This window comes from Sebastes fasciatus, chromosome 18 (assembly GCF_043250625.1).
Source record: "Sebastes fasciatus isolate fSebFas1 chromosome 18, fSebFas1.pri, whole genome shotgun sequence".
NCBI lineage: Eukaryota > Metazoa > Chordata > Actinopteri > Perciformes > Sebastidae > Sebastes > Sebastes fasciatus.
In genome coordinates this window covers 27,306,182-27,331,440 of record NC_133812.1, presented here as the reverse complement: position 1 = coordinate 27,331,440, position 25,259 = coordinate 27,306,182, and the positions used below count along the sequence as shown (strand labels likewise).

The window sequence follows — 25,259 nt, the reverse complement described above, 5'->3', positions numbered from 1 at the left end:
GTCAATTTCCGCTCCAGTCTTTTCAAAATAAAACTGCTTAGGTTTAGGAAATGATCGACTTGGTTAGGCTTAGGTAACAAAACTACTTAGTTAGGTTTAAGAAAAGATTGCGGTTTGTAGTTAAATAAACAAAATTGTGGAAAATATCAAAAAAATATGTAAACAAAAAAAATTCTGAAAAATATGTGAAAATTATTAGTAAAATATGTCATTTTGGATTCACAACTCAAATTTGATAAACAAGGTGAAATATTGGCTTAAACTAAACCAAACCTGTGATCAATGATTATTGATTGGGAACATACCTATGTCAATTGATTGTAATGTATGATGTTGTATTATGTGATTTTATGTATGATGTGGTATTATGTATTTTTTATTTTTTTCTTAAAAGCCTAAACGGGGACAAGGTCTGCAAATGAACTACGGATAGAAGTCCTATATACATTGCATCGGTTGCACTTTAATTAAGTGTAACAATGCCTACATATATTGTCCCTGGCAAATAAATTAATAAATAAAAATAATAAATATGAAAATAAATTGTGGAAAATATCCAAAAAATATCTGAAAAATATTGAAAAAAAAATGTCCTAAAAATATGTGAAAAGAAAATGTAGCCCCAGTAGGTCACCTGGTAAAGCGGGTGCCTCATGTACAAAGGCCTTACCACAGCAGCCCGGGAATCCAACTCGTGGCCCTTTGCTGCATTTCCTCCCTTTTCTCTCTCCTTTCATGACTGTAACTGTCACTATAAAATAAAGGCAAATAGCCACAAAAAAATCGGAAAAATATCCAAATAATGTATGAAAATTATTAGTAAATAATAAATACATTACAGGAACATTGACACCGGACAAAAACAGCTCCTTGCCCGTCATGTTCCTGAAAGTAATAAGAGACGTCTTACGCCACGTAGACGTACATCTCGCCCCATCTCCTTCTTCTTCTGTTGAGTTTCAGTCGCGCACATTGTTGTTTTTAATTTATTAGATAGTGTAGATATTTATCTCTCTACACAAAACCTTTGCATTGCCATTGCACTCCTCATGTGTACAAATCTACTAGTTTTTCTGTGCGCTTAATTTGATCAAGTTTTTCAAAACATTGAAGGAGTTGCCAGAGCAATTTGGACTCCTACTCCTGTTTGTATGTGAAGAATTCAAATAAATTGTTTTGGAATACATTTTAGTTTAATGCAAAACTGCAGTGCAAATTTCATGCAGAAAGAGCTCTGATATCGGCACCAGCAGATATCCTAATTCAGGTATCAGATTGGAAAGAAAGTGCATCTCTAGAGATTATTGTCCATATCTTTGTCATTCAGCACGCACACGCACACACACACACACACACACACACACACACACACACACACACTTGTAATTCCCCATGTAAACAAAGGGCGGAAGTGCAAACAGGGAGGAACATTGATAGTAAAAGTAGTTAGTCAGACTCCATTTTAAACTCAACAGAGCAGCACAAGGCAGACAGGACGTCTGCAGGGTGAGTGTTGGGGATTACTCTTATTATTGATTCATCTGATTAATTGTTTAGTCTGTTTTACTGTCATAAAAAATAGCCACCTGTGTCCCAGAGCTCAACGTGACGTCTTCAAATGTTGTTTCCTTTCGTCTTTTCCTGGTTTCTGAGCCGTCACAGCTACTAAACTTAAAACAGAGTCAAAGTTTATCATTATGATGGCTAGAAAATATTAAACTTAGGTAAAATGAATACTTCCAAACTGCCTTTATTTTACTGTGCATGTGTCTCCAGTGTTACTGATTTACCTCTCAGACTTGAGAAGATGAGTGATTCAGAGGAAGAGGAGTGTCTGTCCGTGAAGAGTGACTTTTCCAAAGAGGAACCTCCATACTTCAGTAATGAACCTGGACCCTCAGACACAAAGTAAGAGACGCTTTCTACTGTAAACTGACATGAAGAAGATTCAGTTATTTAATGTTATAGTCTGGACTACAACTCTGTTCTTTTATAATTACATGAGGTTTGTATTTTATTCAGTCGTTAAGGATGTCTCGTTACAGTTTATTGGCATTTCTATTTGGGTATCTGCTGCTACCGAATCCGACCCGAATCTCAAACACGTTGCATGTGTCTGCACTGAGATTACAGCTGTAGATGTGACACACCTTATTTTACACAAACTACTTGAACCATAAACTGGTTCAGGTTTCAGCATTATTGCCATTACAGTATATACAGCACAGGATTGCACAATAAAATGCTGTTGTTGCTCCCTCCCAGCCCAGCCGCACAGCAGTTCGTGAAATAGTCACGAAATTTAATGTTTGATTTATGTACGTAGACACGAATTTAAAAAAAAAATTCGTTATGGTCAGCACGAAATCTCAATTTCACCAGGAATCCGCTGTTTATGTCCCGTGTGAAACCAGAAGTCAATGTTGATTTATTTGTCACGTAACTTCCGTACTTAAGTTGCAGCACTTCCGGAGTTATTGTAACCCAAACCACCATCTTTTCCTAAACCTAACTAAGTCATTTTTGACACCTAATTTCCGTACTTAAGTTGCAGCACTTCCAGAGTTATTTGATTCTAAACCGCAAGCTTTTCCTAAACCTAACTAAGAAGTTTTGTCACGTAACTTCCGTACTTCAGTTACGCCACTCCAAGAGTTATTTTAACCCAAACCGCGAAAGCTAACCAAGATGATCTATTCCTAAACCTAACTAAGTAGTTTGGTTGTCTTAGAGAGATTTCATTTTGTGACTATTTCACGAACTGCCGTGAGACTGTGTTTCCCCGCCACACTACACACAGAACATGTATTCAAATATTTTAATTACAGTAGAATAAAATAGAACAAAGTACATGAAAGTAGCACTAAAGGAAGAAAGAAGAAGGAAAAAGTATTTGTTGTCATTATTAAGTCATTATCATGTTTTTATTACCTCTGCTCTTTACAAGTACTAATGATGTTTGTTGTTGTTTCCACAGCCAGAGAGCAGCGTCTCCAGTACCCAGCTGTCTGTCCATGAAGAGTGATCAGTCTATAGGGATTCCTCTACTCTTCAGTAACGAACCTGGACCCTCAGACACAAAGTAAGTTATGCCACCAGACTCCCTTGACAAAAACAGTAGTTTTACCTCTCAGAACACGGGAGTTGCTGGTCCATTGTTGCCTCGATCGGTTAGTTAGTTTGTGTTATTGTGTAACTTTTGTGAATCCAAAATAACCCTCTAAAACACCAAAGTCACACAACAACACAAACAAACTAACCGATCGAGGCAGCAGTAGACCAGCATCTCACGTGTTCTGAGAGGTAAAGTTACTGTTTTTGTGAATGAAGTCTGGTGGCTTTGAAGAGAGTATAGATAACGGCTTCAGTTCCCCGTCAGGAAGGTCTGTCTGATGGCGAGGTAAAGCGGTGAAAATATTCTAAATATAACGCACACTTAAACCGACATTGATTTTTTTTTTAAGTGGCTAAAATACGTTTTTCTGCTGCTCCCGTCCAAAGCCGCTTTACCTCGCCATTATTTTGGTAACCTACGTCATTGCTTTTTACATAACGACTGATTGGGCGTTTCCATTTGAAAAACTTGTAAAAGAACGCAAATGGATCTGCCCTTTAAATTCAGTAGGATAAAACGATAAAATAGAACAAAGTACATGAAAAAAAGAAACAAGTATTTATTATTCTTATCAAATCATGGTTGTGTTATTGTTCAACACAGTCTCACGGCAGTTTTTGAAATAGTCGTGAAATTTAATCTATTTGATTCGTGTACATAGACACGAATTTCCCTTTTTTTCATTACGTTCAGCAGGACTTTCAACAACGTATTTTTCGTACGATTTCCTACGAATGTCCTGCTGATCATCACGAAAAACATATGAAATTCGTGTCTATGTACACAAATCAATAGACTAAATTCAGCGTCGGCGTTAGGGGCGGGCCATGGGGGTCCAAGCCCGTCCAAAAAGGTCACTGTGCCCCCTCAGCTGAATTCTCTCCTGACAAAAAACTAAACTGAAATAACAGCTAAGCTATTAGTAATATTAGGTCATTCAGTTTGGTAATGGAAGGACTTAACACTGCAATTCAAAATAAAGCACAAAACAGTGATAGTTTTGCATTTAGGAAACAACTAGGACATGTACTTGGGCTTGATTACATTGTTTTCTATTGGAGTGTCCTAACTGGCTGCGAGCAACACGGTGCTGCACAACAACACGGTGCTGCACTGCAACACGGTGCTGCACAGCGCGGCGTGACGTTTTGTCTGAACTTCTATCGGATACACGGTTCCTATTTTTTCCTGTCACTCATATTGAGAGGAACGGCTGATTAGTTTAGATAAAATGAGTCGAGAAAACCGGATCAGTTGTCCTGGATGTAAATGAAAATATTAACTTGATTACTGACACTTTCAGCACAGGCATTGACGCTCGCAGTTATATGTAATAAAGTTCACTAGTGAAACTTTATTACGAGCTACCTGTCAGAAAATATAACAGCCACCTCACTAATGGTTCAAATAAAACACGAACACACAGCGCAAAGAGACAACTATGGAAACTCTGGGAAAAATGAGCCGTCACTACAATATTTCAGTAAGAAGCCTCGTTGTGATCCGCTCCGTTTGCGTGTCTGTTTATTTGTTTTTTGTTTTTTTTAATCTAGCTCAATAGAAAAAAATGAGAGAAAGTAGACCTATAAACCTGGTGCATTAAAGCACAATTAGGACCAAGAGAGTAAAAAGCATCCTGTGCTCCTCTCACATCTTACTTTTTCTACCTGTCTGGATTATTCTGTTCAGTATTGTGGAATAAAACAATGGACTAATGTTACACTACAGCAGGCTGAGCAGGGACAACAACTGGTGAGAGAAACATCCACATTTAGTCTTTATTAACTTAAATTATAGTTATGAAGAAATCAGTCAGACTGTTAGATTAATGTGTTGTTTAACTCCCTGTTTACTTTATCTCGGCACATGCCTGTGTGCACATTTTGACCCCGGCACGAGCAAGACGCAGGGCTGGCCTTAGGAGTTATCTGTAGCCTCCAGTACCTCCTCATTTCACTACTGAGGAGTTATCTGTAGCCTCCAGTACCTCCTCATTTCACTACTGAGGAGATATCTGTAGCCTCCAGTACCTCCTCATTTCACTACTGAAACCATAATAAGGTGGCAGTTGGCTGGAGAAGATCACTAGATAACAACCTACTTGCTCTTGGCTATATCGTATGTTATTTCCAGTAAATATAAAAAATAAAACGTGTGTTTTCTGATAAAAAAATAATACGAACATAGGAAGATAACAAGTACTACTAACCCATCTTTGAGGTGGTTACGTCTTCAGCTCCAGTCTGATCTGGAGCTCACAGCTGATATGTTCCTGGTTTGTTTACATGATGTAACAGAAGTGCAGATTTAACGTATTCAGTGGACAGAGAGCGTCAGATACTACGCGATGCAGCGCGATAGTCGGACGCTCGCATCCAGTTAGGACGCAGTGTTAGTTAATAACCTGTTTTTGTGGACATAACAGCATGTGTATGCGTGCGTGCACGCCTGTGATCATGACTGGCAGTATGTATACACCTCTCTGACTAAATTTCTTGACTATTTCAAGACTTGCTGTGTGACTGGGCTGTAATGTTACCTCTGCTCTTTACAAGTACTAATGATGTGTGTTGTTGTTTCCACAGCCAGAGAGCAGCGTCTCCAGTACCCAGCTGTCTGTCCATGAAGAGTGATCAGTCTATAGGGATTCCTCTACTCTTCAGTAACGAACCTGGACCCTCAGACGCAAAGTAAGAGACGCTTTCTACTGTAAACTGACCTGAAGATGATTCAGTTTTTTAATGTTATAGTCTGCACTACAACTCTGTTCTTTTATAAATACATGAGGTTTGTATTTTATTCAGTCGTTAAGGATGTCTCGTTACAGTTTATTGGCATTTGTATTTGGGTATCTGCTGCTACCGAGTCCGACCCGAATCTCAAACACGTTGCATGTGTCTGCACTGAGATTACAACTGTAGATGTGACACACCTTATTTTACACAAACTACTTGAACCATAAACTGGTTCAGGTTTCAGCATTATTGCCATTACAGTATATACAGCACAGGATTGCACAATAAAATGCTGTTGTTGCTCCCTCCCAGCCCAGCCGCACAGCAGTTCGTGAAATAGTCACGAAATTTAATGTTTGATTTACGTACGTAGACACGAATTTAAAAAAAACATTTGTTATGGTCAGCACGAAATCTCAATTTCACCAGGAATCCGCTGTTTATGTCCCGTGTGAAACCAGAAGTCAATGTTGATTTATTTGTCACGTAACTTCCGTACTTAAGTTGCAGCACTTCCGGAGTTATTTTAACCCAAACCACCATCTTTTCCTAAACGTTACTAAGTCATTTTTGACACGTAATTTCCGTACTTAAGTTGCAGCACTTAAGTTATTTGATTCTAAACCGCAAGCTTTTCCTAAACCTAACTAAGTAGTTTTGTCACGTAACTTCCGTACTTCAGTTACGCCACTCCCAGAGTTATTTTAATCCAAACTGCGAAAGCTAACTAAGTAGTTTGTTTCCTAAGAAGACTAGCTGGTGCCATTGGTATCAGCTAATGGGGATCCTTTTTAAATAAATAAATAAATAAGCCTAACCAAGTCGATCTATTCCTAAACCTAACTAAGTAGTTTGGTTGTCTTAGAGAGATTTCATTTTGTGACTATTTCACAAACTGCCGTGAGACTGTGTTTCCCCGCCACACTACACACAGAATATGTAATCAAATATTTCAATTACAGTAGAATAAAATAGAACAAAGTACATGAAAGTAGCACTAAAGGAAGAAAGAAGAAGGAAAAAGTATTTGTTGTCATTATTAAGTCATTATCATGTTTTTATTACCTCTGCTCTTTACAAGTACTAATGATGTATGTTGTTGTTTCCACAGCCAGAGAGCAGCGTCTCCAGTACCCAGCTGTCTGTCCATGAAGAGTGATCAGTCTATAGGGATTCCTCTACACTTCAGTAACGAACCTGGACCCTCAGACACAAAGTAAGTTATGCCACCAGACTCCCTTGATAAAAACAGTAATTTTACCTCTCGGAACACGGGAGTTGCTGGTCCATTGTTGCCTCGATCGGTTAGTTAGTTTGTGTTTTTGTGTAACTTTTGTGAATCCAAAATAACCCTCTAAAACACCAAAGTCACACAACAACACAAACAAACTAACCGATCGAGGCAGCAGTAGACCAGCATCTCACGTGCTCTGAGAGGTAAAGTCACTGTTTTTGTGAATGAAGTCTGGTGGCTTTGAAGAGAGTATAGATAACGGCTTCAGTTCCCCGTCAGGAAGGTCTGTCTGATGGCGAGGTAAAGCGGTGAAAATATTCTAAATATAACGCACACTTAAACTGATATTGATTTTTTTTTTAAGTGGCTAAAAAATTTTTTCCTGCTGCTCCCGTCCACAGTCGCTTTACCTCGCCATTACTTTGGTAACCTACGTCACTGCTTTTTTTCATAATGACTGAGTGGGCGTTTCCATTTGAAAAACCTATTTTTCGTACGATTTCCTACGAATGTCCTGCTGACCATCACGAAAAACATATGAAATTCGTGTCAATGTACACAAATCAATACACTAAATTTCTTGACTATTTCATGAATTGCTGTGTGACTGGGCTGTAATGTTACCTCTGCTCTTTACAAGTACTAATGCTGTATGTTGTTGTTTCCACAGCCAGAGAGCAGCGTCTCCAGTACCCAGCTGTCTGTCCATGAAGAGTGATCAGTCTATAGGGATTCCTCTACACTTCAGTAACGAACCTGGACCCTCAGACACAAAGTAAGAGACGCTTCCTACTGTAGACTGACCTGAAGAAGATTCAGTTATTTAATGTTATAGTCTGCACTACAACTCTGTTCTTTTATAATTACATGAGGTTTGTATTTTATTCAGTCATTACGGATGTCTCATTACAGTTTATTGGCATTTCTATTTGGGTATCTGCTGCTACCGAGTCCGACCCGATACTCAAACATGTTGCATGTATCTGCACTGAAATTACAGCTGTAGATGTGACACAACTTATTTTAAATGAGCTACTTGAACCATAAACTGGTTCAGGGTTCAGCTTTATTGCCATTATATACAGCACAGGATTGCACAATAAAATGCTGTTGTTGCTCCCTCCCAGCCCAGTCGCACAGCAGTTCGTGAAATAGTCACAAAAATTTAATGTTTTGATTTGTGTACGTAGACACGAATTTCACTTTTTTTTCCATGATGATCAGTACGAAATCAATTCGTATGTAATCCCCGTAATTGTGAACCGGGAAATATAGAGAGCGGCGAACACTGCATAAGGAGGAGGTCGGGGCTGGATGGGTGGGTAAAAGAAACACCAGACTTTCACCAGGAAACTGCTGCTTATGTCCCGTGTGAAACCAGAAGTCAATGTTGATTTATTTGTCATGTAACTTCCGTACTTCAGTTACGCCACTCCCAGAGTTATTTTAACCCAAACCGCGAAAGCTGACCAAGTTGATCTATTCCTAAACCTAACTAAGTAGTTTGGTTGTCTTAGAGAGATTTCATTTTGTGACTATTTCACAAACTGCCGTGAGACTGTGTTTCCCCGCCACACTACACACAGAATATGTAATCAAATATTTCAATTACAGTAGAATAAAATAGAACAAAGTACATGAAAGTAGCACTAAAGGAAGAAAGAAGAAGGAAAAAGTATTTGTTGTCATTATTAAATCATTATCATGTTTGTATTACCTCTGCTCTTTACAAGTACTAATGATGTATGTTGTTGTTTCCACAGCCAGAGAGCAGCGTCTCCAGTACCCAGCTGTCTGTCCATGAAGAGTGATCAGTCTATAGGGATTCCTCTACTCTTCAGTAACGAACCTGGACCCTCAGACACAAAGTAAGTTATGCCACCGTCGCTTTACCTCGCCATTACTTTAGTAACCTACGTCACTGCTTTTTTCATAACGACTGATTGGGCGTTTCCATTCAAAAAACCTGTAAAAGAACGCAGATGGATCCGCCCTTTAAATTCAGTAGAATAAAACGATAAAATGGAACAAATTACATGAAAAAAAGAAAGAAGTATTTGTTATTCTTATCAAATCATGGTTGTGTTATTGTTCAACACAGTCTCACAGCAGTTTGTGAAATAGTCGCGAAATTTAATCTATTGATTAAATTTTGCGACTATTTAACGACTTGCTGTGTGACTGGGCTGTAATGTTACCTCTGCTCTTTACAAATACTAATGATGTATGTTGTTGTTTCCACAGCCAGAGAGCAGCGTCTCCAGTACCCAGCTGTCTGTCCATGAAGAGTGATCAGTCTATAGGGATTCCTCTACTCTTCAGTAACGAACCTGGACCCTCAGACACAAAGTAAGTTATGCCACCAGACTCCCTTGACAAAAACAGTAGTTTTACCTCTCAGAACACGGGAGTTGCTGGTCCATTGTTGCCTCGATCGGTTAGTTAGTTTGTGTTATTGTGTAACTTTTGTGAATCCAAAATAACCCTCTAAAACACCAAAGTCACATAACAACACAAACAAACTAACCGATCGAGGCAGCAGTAGACCAGCATCTCACGTGCTCTGAGAGGTAAAGTTACTGTTTTTGTGAATGAAGTCTGGTGGCTTTGAAGAGAGTATAGATAACGGCTTCAGTTCCCCGTCAGGAAGGTCTGTCTGATGGCGAGGTAAAGCGGGGAAAATATTCTAAATATAACGTACACTTAAACCGACATTCATTTTTTTTTTAAGTGGCTAAAATAAGTTTTTCTGCTGCTCCCGCCCACAGCCGCTTTACCTCGCCATTATTTTGGTAACCTACGTCACTGCTTTTTTCATAACGACTGATTGGGCGTTTCCATTCGAAAAACCTGTAAAAGAACGCAGATGGATCCGCCCTTTAAATTCAGTAGAATAAAACGATAAAATAGAACAAAGTACATGAAAAAAAGAAACAAGTATTTGTTATTCTTATCAAATCATGGTTGTGTTATTGTTCAACACAGTCTCATGGCAGTTTGTGAAATAGTCACGAAATTTAATCTATTGATTTGTGTACAGAGACACGAATTTCCCTTTTTTCAGTACGTTCAGCATGACTTTCAACAACGTTTTTTTCGTACGATTTCCTACGAATGTCCTGCTGACTATCACGAAAAACATATGAAATTCGTGTCAATGTACACAAATCAATACACTAAATTTCTTGACTATTTCATGAATTGCTGTGTGACTGGGCTGTAATGTTACCTCTGCTCTTTACAAGTACTAATGCTGTATGTTGTTGTTTCCACAGCCAGAGAGCAGCGTCTCCAGTACCCAGCTGTCTGTCCATGAAGAGTGATCAGTCTATAGGGATTCCTCTACACTTCAGTAACGAACCTGGACCCTCAGACACAAAGTAAGTTATGCCACCAGACTCCCTTGATAAAAACAGTAGTTTTACCTCTCAGAACACGGGAGTTGCTGGTCCATTGTTGCCTCAATCGGTTAGTTAGTTTGTGTTATTGTGTAACTTTTGTGAATCCAAAATAACCCTCTAAAACACCAAAGTCACACAATAACACAAACAAACTAACCGATCGAGGCAGCAGTAGACCAGCATCTCACGTGCTCTGAGAGGTAAAGTTACTGTTTTTGTGAATGAAGTCTGGTGGCTTTGAAGAGAGTATAGATAACGGCTTCAGTTCCCCGTCAGGAAGGTCTGTCTGATGGCGAGGTAAAGCGGTGAAAATATTCTAAATATAACGCACACTTAAACCGACATTAATTTTTTTGGCTAAAATACGTTTTTCTGCTGCTCCCGTCCACAGCTGCTTTACCTCGCCATTACTTTGGTAACCTACGTCACTGCTTTTTGCTAACGACTGATTGGGCGTTTCCATTCGAAAAACCTGTAAAAGAACGCAGATGGATCTGCCCTTTAAATTCAGTAGAATAAAACGATAAAATAGAACAAAGTACATGAAAAAAGAAACAAGTATTTGTTGTTCTTATAAAATCATGGTCGTGTTATTGTTCAACACAGGTTGACAACAAAGGTATTGTTTTCACGGCAGTTTGTGAAATAGTCGTGAAATTTAATCTATTTGATTCGTGTATATAGACACGAATTTCCCTTTTTTTTCAGTACATTCAGCAGGACTTTCAACAAAGTATTTTTCGTACGATTTCCTACGAATGTCCTGCTGACTATCACGAAAAACATATGAAATTCGTGTCTATGTACACAAATCAATACACTAAATTTCGCGACTATTTCATGTATTGCTGTGTGACTGGGCTGTAATGTTACCTCTGCTCTTTACAAGTACTAATGATGTGTGTTGTTGTTTCCACAGCCAGAGAGCAGCGTCTCCAGTACCCAGCTGTCTGTCCATGAAGAGTGATCAGTCTATAGGGATTCCTCTACTCTTCAGTAATGAACCTGGACCCTCAGACACAAAGTAAGAGACGCTTTCTACTGTAAACTGACCTGAAGAAGATTCAGTTATTTAATGTTATAGTCTGCACTAGAACTCTGTTCTTTTATAATTACATGAGGTTTGTATTTTATTCAGTCATTACGGATGTCTCGTTACAGTTTATTGGCATTTCTATTTGGGTATCTGCTGCTACCGAGTCCGACCCGATACTCAAGGTAGCTAGCTAACTAGCATGTCGCTAAATGAGTAAAATTTAACAACTTAATGCTTCATCCACACACTAGTCACAGTGTAGGAAAGCACAGTGCTATCTCAAGATGAGGGACAACTTTGTTGGGATCCACTTTTGGGGGAAGTAGCCAGTCGTCCGACCAGCGGGCTGGTGGCCAACGGCAGCACTGTAAAGATAAATTGAGGGCGTATAAATCTTTGGATGCCTATAGTTAACTATCCTTCAGTAAAGTCAGTCAAAAAGAGAGTCGTACAATATCTAATAAGTGTTTCAGAGACGGAGAGCTGCTAATATTTAGCCTTCTGCTAACCGCAGCCGTGGTTAGCAACATTTACTCTCCATCTCTGAAACGTATCACCGATATTGTAGCTCACTAGAGCCTCGTATGTCAAATGTCTGGATTCTGGCACGGAACATCACAGCAAGATGACATTTTAGATGTGTAACTTTAGCCCACTGCTAGTGTTAGCCTCCAATCTTTCCTTTGTTTTGCCTCCAGCTAACACCGTGAGCCCTCACCGTGTTCATCATCTTCAAAATGGTCTATATGTAGGGAAAGAGCAGCATGCAACTTGTGAGCTGTGGTTTGGCTATCACTAATGTAATGTGTTCATCTCCACAGAAAGAAGAAGAGGACTCCACTTTCCGTGGTAAAGCAGCCGTCCGGCTGTGCTTTGTGTCAGGGCTTCCCGAAAGAACCAGTCTGTACCAGCTGTGGACACTGGTTCTGCAGACAGTGCATCACGTCATACTGGGACCAGTCTGCTTCATCAGGAGACTCCTCCTGTCCCCAGTGTGGAGAAAGATCCAGAACAAGACCTGGACTGCAGACAGCTAGTCAGACCAGCGCAGTACAAAGTAAAGGTCTTTGCACACCTAGGCCGTATTTTTCATACAAAATTGTTGCACGTTTAAAAATAAATACAACCTCACATTGTTTCGATCACGTTTACACACCGACTCCGAAACTTTCGTCCGTCATTAAAGTTTTCTGAACAGGTGAAATTTGATGTGTGTTTTTGCATCTATCAAAAGACAAAAGAATACAGAGATGCAGAATTTAAAGAGGGTGTGGCAGATGATTGTAGAACAGCTTGGAATCGGGGATGGTTGCAAAACAAAGGATGTAGAAAAGATTAGACAGTAGCTTTAGGCAGCTAAACGATAGCTTCTTGCTAATATCATTCATTCATTAGCCCCATTTGAGACTAGCACTTGTACCCACGTAATTAATTCAGTTTTGTATCGTATTTCCAATTTTCGCAATGAAGAAAATAATAAAACGCATCGGACTCAGTGTGAAAGGTTTCTGTGAGAACGATTTTTATTGGATGACCGATTAAAACAACGCATACGAAAAATACAGATTTGGTGTGCAAAGACCTTAAGCTCCTTCTGCTGATTAAAGTAAACTCATACAATTTAAAACCATGTCTTTATTTTTTTGTATTGTTTTAATGTTCTCAAAATATTTTTCTTTAGTCTTACATTTTTTCTTCTCTCTTTCAGCAGATAGAGGTCTGCAGGAGGTTTTAGATGAACATAAGATCAGTCTGAGGAGGAGATGTGAATGTGTGACTGAAGGAACTGATGAAACAGGAAGTGGAACCCTCCTCAAGAGGATCTACACTGAGCTCTACATCACAGAGGGACAGAGTGAAGAGGTTAATACCCAACATGAGGTTTGGCAGCTTGAGACATCTTCCAAAATAAAGACCCTCCATGACACTCCAATCAAGTGCCACGACATCTTTAAAGCCTTACCTGACCAACAGGAACACATCAGAGTCGTTCTGACGAACGGCGTTGCTGGCGTTGGAAAAACCTTCTCAGTGCAGAAGTTCACTCTGGACTGGGCAGAGGGCTTGGAGAACCAAGATGTCAGTCTGGTGATTCCGCTTTCGTTCAGGGAGCTGAACTTGATCAGAGATAAGCAATACAGTCTTCTAAAGCTGCTCCGTGTTTTCCATCCAACATTACAGGAGGTCACAGCAGAGAAGCTCGCTGACTGTAAAGTTCTGTTCATCTTTGACGGCCTGGATGAAAGCAGATCTTCACTGAATTTCAAGTACAATGAGGTTGTGTCTGATGTCACCCAGAAGTCATCAGTCAACGTGCTGTTGACAAACCTCATCCAGGGGAAACTGCTTCCGTCAGCTCTCGTCTGGATAACTTCCCGACCTGCAGCAGCCAATCAGATCCCTCCTGCATTTGTTGACAGGGTAACAGAAGTACGAGGCTTCACTGACGCCCAGAAGGAGGAGTACTTCAGGAGGAGATTCAGTGATGAAGAGCTGTCCAGCAGAACCATCTCACACATGAAGACATCCAGGAGCCTCCACATCATGTGTCTAATCCCAGTCTTCTGCTGGATCACTGCTACAGTTCTGGACCACATGTTCACTACAGACCAGAGAGGAGAGCTGCCCAAGACCCTGACCGACATGTACTCACACTTCCTGGTGGTTCAGACAAAGAGGAAGAAGCAGAAGTATGATGAGGGGCATGAGACGAGTCCACAGGAGCTGATGGAGGCCGACAGGGAAGTTCTTCTGAAGCTGGGGAGGCTGGCGTTTGAACAGCTGGAGAAAGGAAACATCATGTTCTACCAAGAAGACCTGGAGCGGTGTGGTCTTGATGTCACAGAGGCCTCGGTGTCCTCAGGAGTTTGTACAGAGATCTTTAAAAGAGAGAGTGTGATCTTCAGGAAAACTGTCTACTGCTTCGTTCATCTGAGCATTCAAGAGTTTCTGGCTGCAGTTTACCTCTTCCACTGTTACACAAACAAGAACATAAAGGTACTGGGGCCTTTCCTGGGGACAAAAAAGACTTACTCATACCAGAAACCGTCTCATTATTATAAACGTGATGATGATGATTATGACCAAGACTATCGTGATGACTATGGCCAAGATGATCGTGATGATTGTGACCAAGATGATCGTGATGATTGTTACCAAGATGATCGTGATGATTACGACCAAGATGATCGTGATGACTATGGCCAAGATGATCATGATGATTACGACCAAGATGATCGTGATGACTATGGCCAAGATGATCGTGATGATTACGACCAAGATGATCGTGATGACTATGGCCAAGATGATCGTGATGATTACGACCAAGATGATCGTGATGACTATGGCCAAGATGATCGTGATGATTGTGACCAAGATGATCGTGATGATTACGACCAAGATGATCGTGATGATTTTGACCAAGATGATCGTGATGATTGTGACCAAGATGATCGTGATGATTACGACCAAGATGATCGTGATGATTACGACCAAGATGATCGTGATGATTATGACCAAGATGATCGTGATGATTACGACCAAGATGATCGTGATGATTGTGACCAAGATGATCGTGATGATTGTGACCAAGATGATCGTGATGATTACGACCAAGATGATCGTGATGATGATTATGACCAAGATGAATATTATGACCAAGATCGTCGTGATGATTACGAGCCTGTCTCATCCCTGGATGACTTCCTGAAGAGAGCCATGGAAAAATCCCTGAAAAGTAAAAATGGCCACCTGGACCTATTTGTTCGCTTCCTTCATGGTCTCTCTCTGGAGTCCAACCAGAGACTCTTAGGAGGTCTGCTGGGTCAGACAGACAACAGTCCAGAAACCATCCAGAGAACCATCAATAACCTGAAGAAGATGAACATGGACGAGGTCTCTCCTGACAGAAGCATCAACATCTTCCACTGTCTGACGGAGATGAACGACCACTCAGTACATCAGGAGATCCAAGAGTTCCTGAAGTCAGGGAGCAGATCACAGAAGGAACTCTCTGGGATCGACTGCTCAGCTCTGGCCTACATGCTGCAGATGTCAGAGGAGGTTCTGGATGAGTTGGACCTGAAGAAGTACAACACATCAGAGGAGGGGCAACTGAGACTGATTCCTGCTGTGAGGAACTGCAGAAAGGCTGTGTAAGTGCATGGATTGTTATTGACAAAATAAATCAATGTAGAATTCCTCAAACATCAAGACAACTCGTGTTGCACCTGTCAAAGAAACAGGGAACTGGCCATCGTGAAGTTGGGGAGGACTCCCTTACGGCCGATCCATTCCATCCATAGAGTTTTTATTTTTCAATTTGTGATGTCAGTAGTTATTGTATGGTCCTCGGCCGGGGCGTGAGCCAGCCTGGCCCTCGCAACCATGGACGGCACAGAGCAACTTGTCAGACTGGGCCAATCTTAAGCTTTGTTTATACTTGTGCGCCACACCGTGGTGTGGGCCTCCATAGATGGAGTGTGCGCTACAAGCATGCACAGAGGTGTTTATGCTCAGCGCATATTCGTTGGAGTGTGCTCCGAAACGACAGGGAGGGGAAGAGACAAAATATTCTTCTGATAAGCAAGAAGTCAACGGGTGGTACTCTGAAGGAAAGTAGACTGCCTGGCAACAGTAGTAAACACCGATATTCGGTGCTTCCCCTCAGGTTGCCACTCTTTCCATGAGACCTTTTTTTAACTTTTACAAAACGATCTCAGATTCTTTCACAGCCTGCAGGAAAAAGCATATTTTTTTCTCCAGTGTGTTGCCTATTTCTTTCTAAGAGTTTAATGTCATGTGACTGTCCCTGTGGTCTCTCAATGAACAGTTGTACAGACATCTGTACAGGCGAACCTGCTTGGCAAGTCTTCCCTCAAAGGTGTCCATGTTGAAATGAAAGGCGCAGCGGGTGCAGTCGGCGCGTAATTAGAAAAATTCAGAGGTGCACAACCAAACGCCGCAACAACTTGCGGAGCCTTCGCGCACCACGCAAAAGCCGCGATGATGTAATTTTCTGGCGCGCGCATCTCGCATCGGCTTCACTACGGCGACCATAAACCAAGCTTAATACTTTAAATTTTGAGGTACGAGCAGCCCCTCCCAATTTGGACTGATTCTCATTTTTGTTGAAATCTGATTGGCTCAGCCATTTTCATCGTGAAGGTGACGAACTGTGACTAGTATTCCAGTTATGGGTATTTTGGTGGAACTTGGGTCTTGAATGTTGCACTGAGAATAGTATTTGTTGTCCACAACTGCTGTATGAAAAGCACCTCCTAATGATCATTATTGTAATTATTAGACTGTAGACTTTCAAGATAACAGATTTTAAATGTATCTGTATTCACAGGCTTCATAACTGTGGACTTTCAGACACTCACTGTGAAGTTGTGGCCTCAGCTCTTAAGTTTGATCCCTCCCATCTAAAAGAACTGGACCTGAGCAACAACAGTCTGCCGGATTCAGGAGTGAAGCTACTGTCTGCTGGACTGGAGAGTCCAAACTGTAGACTGGAGACTCTGAGGTCAGTTCACGGTCTGTCTGGTGCTGTTCTGTCTAGCTCATGTGTGTGTGAATATGTATATATAAGTCCTTAACTGAACATTTGTGGCATTTCCTTTAATTAATTTGTTTCATGGGTTTGGCTGAGCGCAGATATAGCTTGTTTTTTTGTATCACTCAAATTTAGTATTTAGTGAAAAGAGATGACTCGTTTTAAAGGAACTGAGCAATTAGGGCAAAACAGCATCACGGATCTGTTTTAACCTGTGCTAAAAACAGCTCAGCTAAAAACACAAAAACACTGAATCCGTCAGCATGTTAGCTTGTCGTTCACCACGAGCCCGTTTGTAACCGGTAACGTCAACGTTATCTTGACTTCACCGGTCTCTTCTCTGCTCCGTACTGTGTGTGTGGGGAGGCTAAGATCTGCACTCAGCAGAGGGTATTAGTGATCGGGTGTAATTTTAGCAGCGGGGCTCATAATTCTCCAGCGATGGTGCATGAATATAGCGGAAACACTGAGGCTCACAGAATGCCATTCAGACAGGTGAGACCAACAACAAACAAACAAAAAAACAAAAAAGGAGCATCAACAACCACTGCGTTGCCTAGCAACATACCGTTGTGTTTGCGCAATACGCAATGTGTAAAAACTGTGTAGCTGTCTTTGCTTTAATATGTGTGTTTGTGGCTGCAGCTGCTGTGGAGATTATATCTCAAAATCTCTGTTTTCCCTCAATGTGGCCCTACTACTCATATTATAAAGAATATAAATAAAATTTGATTTAAAAAAAATCGCAATATATTGAATTGTAACCCCAGTATCATGATACGTATCGTATTGCCAGATTCTTGCCAATGCACAGCCCTAATACTGAATAAAAGTAAAAGTACAAGATATTAATCCCAACGTGTCTCATTTGATATTCATCCTGTAATTGCAGACGTGACGGAAATCAGCAGCATGTTATTAATCTGTGTTGACATGAAGAGGTGTATGAATGTCGTGGTGACATCTGGATGATTTCTGCAGAATGTTGACGTTATGATGATCCACATCTTCATTCCACAAAGCTCGTTGATTACGACTTGGTAATGTTTATACAACATTTATAATTTTTTGCAGAATGAGTCGTTGCAGGTTGTCAGAGATCAGCTGTGCTTCTCTGGCCTCAGCTCTGAAGTCCAACCCCTCCCATCTGAGAGAGCTGGATCTGAGCTACGATCACAAGCTGCAGGATTCAGGAGTGAAGCTGCTCTGTGACTTTCTGGAGAGTCCACACTGTAAACTGGAGACTCTGAGGTCAGTTCACTTACATTTTTAATCCATAACTCTATTTAATTTATTGGAGGAATAATTCATTTTAGAGCCATCACTATCATACAGTATCTTTACTGGAAGGTGTATATGCATGCATGTGTTTTGATGAATACATTTATTATTTCAGATGTGTTGTATACTTGATGAATATACTATATTATATCATATATACAGTATAGTATACTATACAAGTAAAAAAAATCAAACCGTATTTTAAAGTCATTTAACTGCTAATGTTATTATTTTACATTACTGATACTGGTTTTTTTCTCCAGAGTATTTTATGTTTTTTTCTGTTTAGTATATTTTATATGGCTGTCAAAGTTAATGCGTTAACGCAAATTTGTTTTAACGCTACTAATTTCTGAACGCATTAAAGCAACTTGCGATTTTTAGGCTGTAGCGGGCTCAGTTTTAAAGCTAGAAAACGTAAGGAATCCATCGGTACCAACCATGTCATACTAGCAGGTTAAATAACGCTCCATACGTACGCTAAATTTTGGCGAGGAAAAACTGGCATGGCCATTTTCAAAGGGGTCCCTTGACCTCTGACCTCCAGATATGTGAATGTAAATGGGTTCTATGGGTACCCACGAGTCTCCCCTTTACAGACATGCCCACTTTATGATAATCACATGCAGTTTGGGGCAAGTCATAGTCAAGTTAGCACACTGACACACAGACAGCTGTTGTTGCCTGTTGGGCTGCAGTTTGCCATGTTATGATTGGAGCATATTGTTATATGCTAAATGCAGTACCTGTGAGGGTTTCTGGATCAATATCTGTAAATAAATATAAATATATACATACATTTGCATAAAGCAGCATATTTGTCCACTGTCATGTTGATAAGAGTATTAAATAATTGATAAATCTCCCTTTAAGGTTAATTTTGAACAGATAAAAAATGTGCAATTAATTTGCGATTAACTATGTTGATCTACTGACAGCATTTTACTTCTGTATTTTTTTCTGAACTACTTGAAGAATCTGGATCAACACTCATCAAGGCATTTTATAACAGATGTTTAACAGCTATATAAAGCCTGATCCATTTCAGATCTTTTACGGCAACCTACAGAGAGCTCCAGGGACAACGTATTTCTGTAGTCCAACAGGAAGTTAGCATCGTCCTGGATTCCTCCACTAAAAAGCCGATGGGATTGTTCCATTTGGTTTTGGATTATTGCGGAAAATAAGCTCTGTCGCAAACAAACATTTATGAGACTTACATGTTTTGTTCAGCAAGATAATCTCCACAAATGAACAGCACTTTATGATTTTTGAAGTGTGAATGCAATCTCCAGAAGTAAAAAGCTAACGTACTACACCACACTCACATGAGCGTGAGTAAACACAACGAGGCTGTAAAGGAGGACGAGTCGGCTTGATGCCGTCTAGTCGTCTCATTTAGATGCTTGTTAGCAACTGCCTTTTTTAAGACACATAAAGGCTTCAAAATTCACCAGTGGGGTATGTATTGATGTATTTTATATCGTAGAACTAAACGTTAAATTCTCTTCAGCTCGTGTTAACCACAGACCTTATCTCAGGCATCTAATTAAAAACCCATTGACTTCCAGACGAGGGAACAGGAAGTGATAAAATGCTAACTCATTTCCGGGTTTTAGGACTCATTCCTTTAGCTCTCTATTGTGCTCCAGGTTAACTTAAACATGTGCTGTTTTGCCCTGAAAGTTAATAATGAATTTGCCTGATACAAGCTGGTTTGCAAGCAAGGCGGTAGGCTACATCTCCGCTTCACAATACTGCAGGAAACCCTTGAGTTACACATTTAAACCCTGAGAACACATCTGATTGGATTATACCTTGATTTTTTCTCTTCATCGTTTATTCTTTATGCAGATTGAGTTGGTGCAGTTTGTCAGAGATCAGCTGTGCTTCTCTGGCCTCAGCTCTGAAGTCCAACCCCTCCCATCTGAGAGAGCTGGATCTGAGTGGAAACAACCTGCACGATCCAGGAGTGAAGCTGCTCTGTGATTTTCTGGAGAGTCTAAACTGTAGACTGGAGACTCTGAGGTCAGACGTCATTTTATTTAACTTCTGTGCTGAGATATGATGTGGGAAGTTGTGGCTTTTGCGGCCGCCAAACCTGTACATATTAGACAAAAAGGAACATGTAATTCTCAAATCACCTCAAATGGTGAAATGCACCCCTAACTAAGCTGCTCCTGTGATATTAGTGCATATTTAAATGAGGTAATATTCAGACATTTGGTGCAAAATTGACCCTTTTCTATTCACCTTATTCTCTATCTGAACTAGGGTGTTTCCACACTGCGTCATGTTGTGTTCTCGCTTCTGTTTAGAGCAGAAGTGCCATTATTTAGCTGAGCCCGTCACCAGTGTTAATACATCCATGGTTGTCATCCTTTACTTGCCAAAAAGCAGTTTTTAAGCCTTAAAAAAGCTGTTTTTTCAGGCGAGAAAGTAACCATTTAGATTTTATTTAAATGTACGATGCCTCCTCACTTTACTACAATCACCTAAATAAGGTGACAGCTGGCTGGAGGGAGATCTCCTGAAAGTTTACATAGGCTAGTGTTGGTTGTACTGTTTGTCATTTTCAGTAAATATCCCAGTATAAAACTGTTTTCTGTTTAAAAAACACAAACGTCAGAAGATAGCAAGTACTACTCACCCATCTTATAAGTGGTTACGTCCTGATAGGTGCGTGGTTTGTGTACATGGCGTAACAGAAAGTGCATATTTAACAGTGTGTAGACAGAGAGTGTCCAATGTTATCAGGACATAAGTCAATAAAAAGACCACTTATCTTGTTGGTTTCTTATTCTTTCAATAAGAAGACACAACAAGATTGATATTATTCATCATTACAATAAATTATTAGTTCTGCGTTATTATAAAAAACATAATATAAGATGCATTTCTGTGGTGTTCAGTGAGCCCCCTGAATCAACGCCATCTGCGCCTGTGCATATGAGCATCATTTCAGAAACAGTCCTAGCCATACAGTGAAATTATTAGCATCTTCAGAGTGTTGGTGGAAGCACATTTATAAGAGGTGTCTGCTCAAACTCATTTATTTTGGGATGCAGTGACAGTTGTGTCATAAAAAATAAATGAATAAAACTCCCTTACGTTTCATGGGAACGTTAAACATTGAAAAATTTCAAGCAGGAACGTGGTCTTCTAAAGTTCATTTATTGTGTATGCAGATTGATTGACTGCAGGTTGTCAGAGATCAGCTGTGCTTCTCTGGCATCAGCGCTGATGTCCAACCCCTCCCATCTAAGAAAGCTGGATCTGAGTGGAAACAAGCTGCAGGATCCAGGAGTGAAGCTGCTGTCGGATCTTCTGGAGAGTCCGAACTGTAGACTGGAGACTTTGAGGTCAGTAGAAGGTCGGAGTCGGTCCAAGCTGGTTTCAGCAGTATTGTACTGAACACAAATCCAGTGGTTCCTGTAAAGTGAGAGGAGAACGGTGACTGAGGCTTCAGGATGGACAGAAAGACGGAGAGAGAGAGAGAGAGAGAGAGAGAGAGAGAGAGAGGGAGAGAACAGTCAGCCAGTCAGATCAGCCAGAAGCTCGTTGTGATCATGTGTTAGAGTTGATGTGAAGACGACTGTTGTTGAGTTCATGTCTACAGGAAATAAAGATGTAAAGTAAACAGACTTGCAGGTCTGTCAACTCAGTGTGTTCACTCTAATACGTTAACATGAGAACTGAAAGGAAGCTGGCTGACCCCCGCTGGTCTCTGTAAACACTGATTCATGACCTCTGTTGTCTTCTTCTTCTTCTCTCGTCAGATGGAAATGATCTCTGTCAGAGAGTGAATGAGAGTGAAGACTCCTTCTACTGAACCGCCTCCACCTGGACTTTATTTTGTCTTATTCATTCAGATATTGTGAACCCAGAGTGACTCTGCAGATAGTTTAACAACTGCAGTGAAGTTCACACATGGCCAGCAGCTTGTATATAAATGTAACAACATCCAAATGTGTTTTTGATGAAAATTGCAAATACTTTTAAATACATATATTTGTGGATTTCTATTACATTTATTTAAAGGGACTGTTTGTAACTTCTTACACGTATAAATCAATCCGGGTCGGTGTCCCATGCGCGCTCGCGTGTGGCTACGCTGTTCAGACTCAGATTCCAACACAAACTACACGGACGCACCAAAACCTCTTGGTTGTATCTAGTGAAGCCCGTCTGTTAAACAGATTTGGGCCTGCCTGCCTGCCCACTCTCACAAACCGCGTTCATTCTCACTCTTTCACTCCACCTCTCACGTGCATGCTGCACACTCCACACTGCAGAAGAGTTAGTTTAGCTCTGAGAATATCTAGTGAATGTTCAGTGGACGTTTGTGCAGAAATAACTGCTGCAGCTCCTCCAGACCAACAGAGGTTTCCCGTGTCTTGTGAAGTGACGGGGCTCCGCAGAGAGAAACGTTATCGTCTCCGATCAAAACTCCGGCGTCTCCCCCGTTCCCTCCGACCGCGGTCGAGAGGCTGAGGCAGGAAAAGCCAACACTAGGATCAGCAGTGATTCATGGAGAGACCTTCGTCTGGTCAGCTAACATTACTGCCAAGCAGCTGAAATATAGAGTGATATTGTGCTTTTAGCTGACGTGTGTCTCCTCACTGTTTTGAGCGATGCTCCTTCATGTCTATTTAGAGCGAGCACAAGCGCCAGCAACAGGACGCTGACTTTCGTTGACTTAACGGCCACAGGTGTTGCTGTTAAATAGCAATTCTGATTCTTACAAACAGTCCCTTTAAAAGAAGACAAATTTGTGAACCTTCTTTTTATGTGGATTTTTTTTTTTATACATTTATATACAACGATAACTATTTTGTGTGCAGTGAAAAATATTTTTTTGTAGTCATTTATATATAAATCACAAAATACATTTGTGAATCCTTCAGTGTGCATTTGTTAATATTGAGACTGATGTCCCTCCATATATATATATATATATACTGTACACATACTGTATATACACTGTATACACATATATACTACACTATATATTGCCCACTTCCATGTTGATAAGAGTATTAAATACTTGACAAATCTCCCTTTAGGATACATTTTGAACAGATAAAAAAATGTGTGATTAATCACGATTAACTACGGACAATCATGCGATTGTTTCCTGATGTGATTTAAGCCTTTTAGCAGACTTTTCAGTGTCCCACATTTCAGTCATGACTGTCCCACATTAGGAAATAAAGATTTGAGCAGAGATAGTGCTGACTGTCTACCATTTCTTTTACGAGTGTGATGTCTGCATTTTCTTTTGTGGTTTGATTAGGACACATCCTGGGGATTGCAGAGTGGTACTAGGTTTGGATTTAATTATATTGGCTTCATATCACAATATATTACAGAAAACTGAAATGCGGAAACAAAAAGTCCCACATTAGGCTAATTCACCACACATATTGCTGTACATGTGGATTCATTGGGAGGTTCCATGTGAGACGCACCTGTCCTACCTGGAGCAACCTTATTGTCAAGACCATAAACTAAAGGAAAAGCATTCTCTGAAGCATAAAATGTGACTTTTAATGTGAAATCTTCCCCCAGTTGTCCTCCTCTGAGCTGAGAAGAAGAAGTAACCGAGAGATCCCCAACTTCAGACTGGGAGAGAACTGCTGGTTCTGCTGGTTCTGCACCATCAGCATGAATAATAATATAGATATGCATCCTGGAGCGGATCGCAGCCAGAGAAACAAACACACCGTCGCTGGAGGAGGAGAGGACCGACATGGACAAGGGGATGCTCGGAGGGCATAAAGTGAAAAACCTCGGCAGCAGTGACGGAGCTGCTGCTGCTGGTATCAGACCTCCTCCTCCTCCTCCTCTTCCTCCTCCTCCTCCATCATCATCATAATCAGTGGCGGCTGGTGGAAATGTTTCTAGGTAGGGCTGTGGTGCCACATCCAATCAATTTCAGCAAACATCCCGGTATGATTTAATGCAAAAAAAGTGAAGATATAACATGAACTCAGTGGTGGAAAGTAACTAAGTACATTTACTCAAATACTGTACTTATGTACAATTTTGAGGTGCTTGTACTTTACTTGAGTATTTCCATGTTCTTTCTACTCCACTACATCTCAGAGGGAAATATTGTACTTTTTACTCCACTACATTAATTTAATAACTTTAGAGGAAGAGGAGGAGGAAGAAGAGAAAGAAGAGGAGGAGGAGGAGGAGGTTGAGGTGGAAGAAGAGGAGGAGGAGAAGGAGGTTGAGGTGGAAGAAGAGGAAGAGGAAGAAGAGGAGGAAGAAGAGAAAGAAGAGGAGGAGGAGGAGGAGGTTGAGGTGGAAGAGGAGGAAGAGGAAGAAGAGGAGGAAGAGGAGGAGGAGGAGGAGGAAGAAGAAGAGGAGGAGGAGAAGGAGGTTGAGGTGGAAGAAGAGGAAGAGGAAGAAGAGAAAGAAGAGGAGGAGGAGGTTGAGGTGGAGGTGGAAGAGGAGGAAGAAGAAGAGGAGGAGGAGGAAGAGGAGGAGGAGGAGAAGGAGGTTGAGGTGGAAGAAGAGGAAGAGGAAGAAGAGGAGGAAGAAGAGAAAGAAGAGGAGGAGGAGGAAGAGGAGGAGGAGGAGGAGGAAGAAGAAGAGGAGGAGGAGAAGGAGGTTGAGGTGGAAGAAGAGGAAGAGGAAGAAGAGGAGGAAGAAGAGAAAGAAGAGGAGGAGGAGGTTGAGGTGGAGGTGGAAGAGGAGGAAGAAGAAGAGGAGGAGGAGGAAGAGGAGGAGGAGGAGGAGGAAGAAGAAGAGGAGGAGGAGAAGGAGGTTGAGGTGGAAGAAGAGGAAGAGGAAGAAGAGAAAGAAGAGGAGGAGGAGGTTGAGGTGGAGGTGGAAGAGGAGGAAGAAGAAGAGGAGGAGGAGGAAGAGGAGGAGGAGGAGAAGGAGGTT

At 40.9% G+C, this 25,259-nt stretch overlaps 1 protein-coding gene across 13 annotated transcripts; it reads left to right on the top strand.

Moving 5' to 3' along the window:
* The first annotated feature begins 1,392 nt into the window (after positions 1 to 1,392).
* Positions 1,393 to 23,588, top strand: LOC141756078 (NACHT, LRR and PYD domains-containing protein 3-like). 13 transcript variants are annotated; one of them, XM_074615549.1, is made up of 18 exons: positions 1,393 to 1,506; positions 1,777 to 1,908; positions 2,978 to 3,082; positions 5,701 to 5,805; positions 6,962 to 7,066; positions 7,755 to 7,859; positions 8,848 to 8,952; positions 9,329 to 9,433; positions 10,360 to 10,464; positions 11,405 to 11,509; positions 12,343 to 12,584; positions 13,230 to 14,585; positions 14,730 to 15,675; positions 16,875 to 17,048; positions 18,153 to 18,329; positions 20,214 to 20,387; positions 21,548 to 21,721; positions 22,139 to 23,588. In XM_074615549.1, the coding sequence occupies exons 2-18, from the start codon at positions 1,808 to 1,810 to the stop codon at positions 22,146 to 22,148; spliced, it is 4,194 nt and encodes a 1,397-aa protein (XP_074471650.1). In that variant the 5' UTR covers positions 1,393 to 1,506; positions 1,777 to 1,807; the 3' UTR covers positions 22,149 to 23,588. The 13 variants fall into 13 exon arrangements, with proteins under 13 accessions (XP_074471650.1, XP_074471659.1, XP_074471654.1 ...); XM_074615547.1 differs by having other exon boundaries at positions 1,440 to 1,908; positions 12,343 to 12,578; positions 13,233 to 14,585; XM_074615545.1 differs by having other exon boundaries at positions 1,440 to 1,908; positions 13,233 to 14,585.
* Positions 23,589 to 25,259: the final 1,671 nt, after the last annotated feature.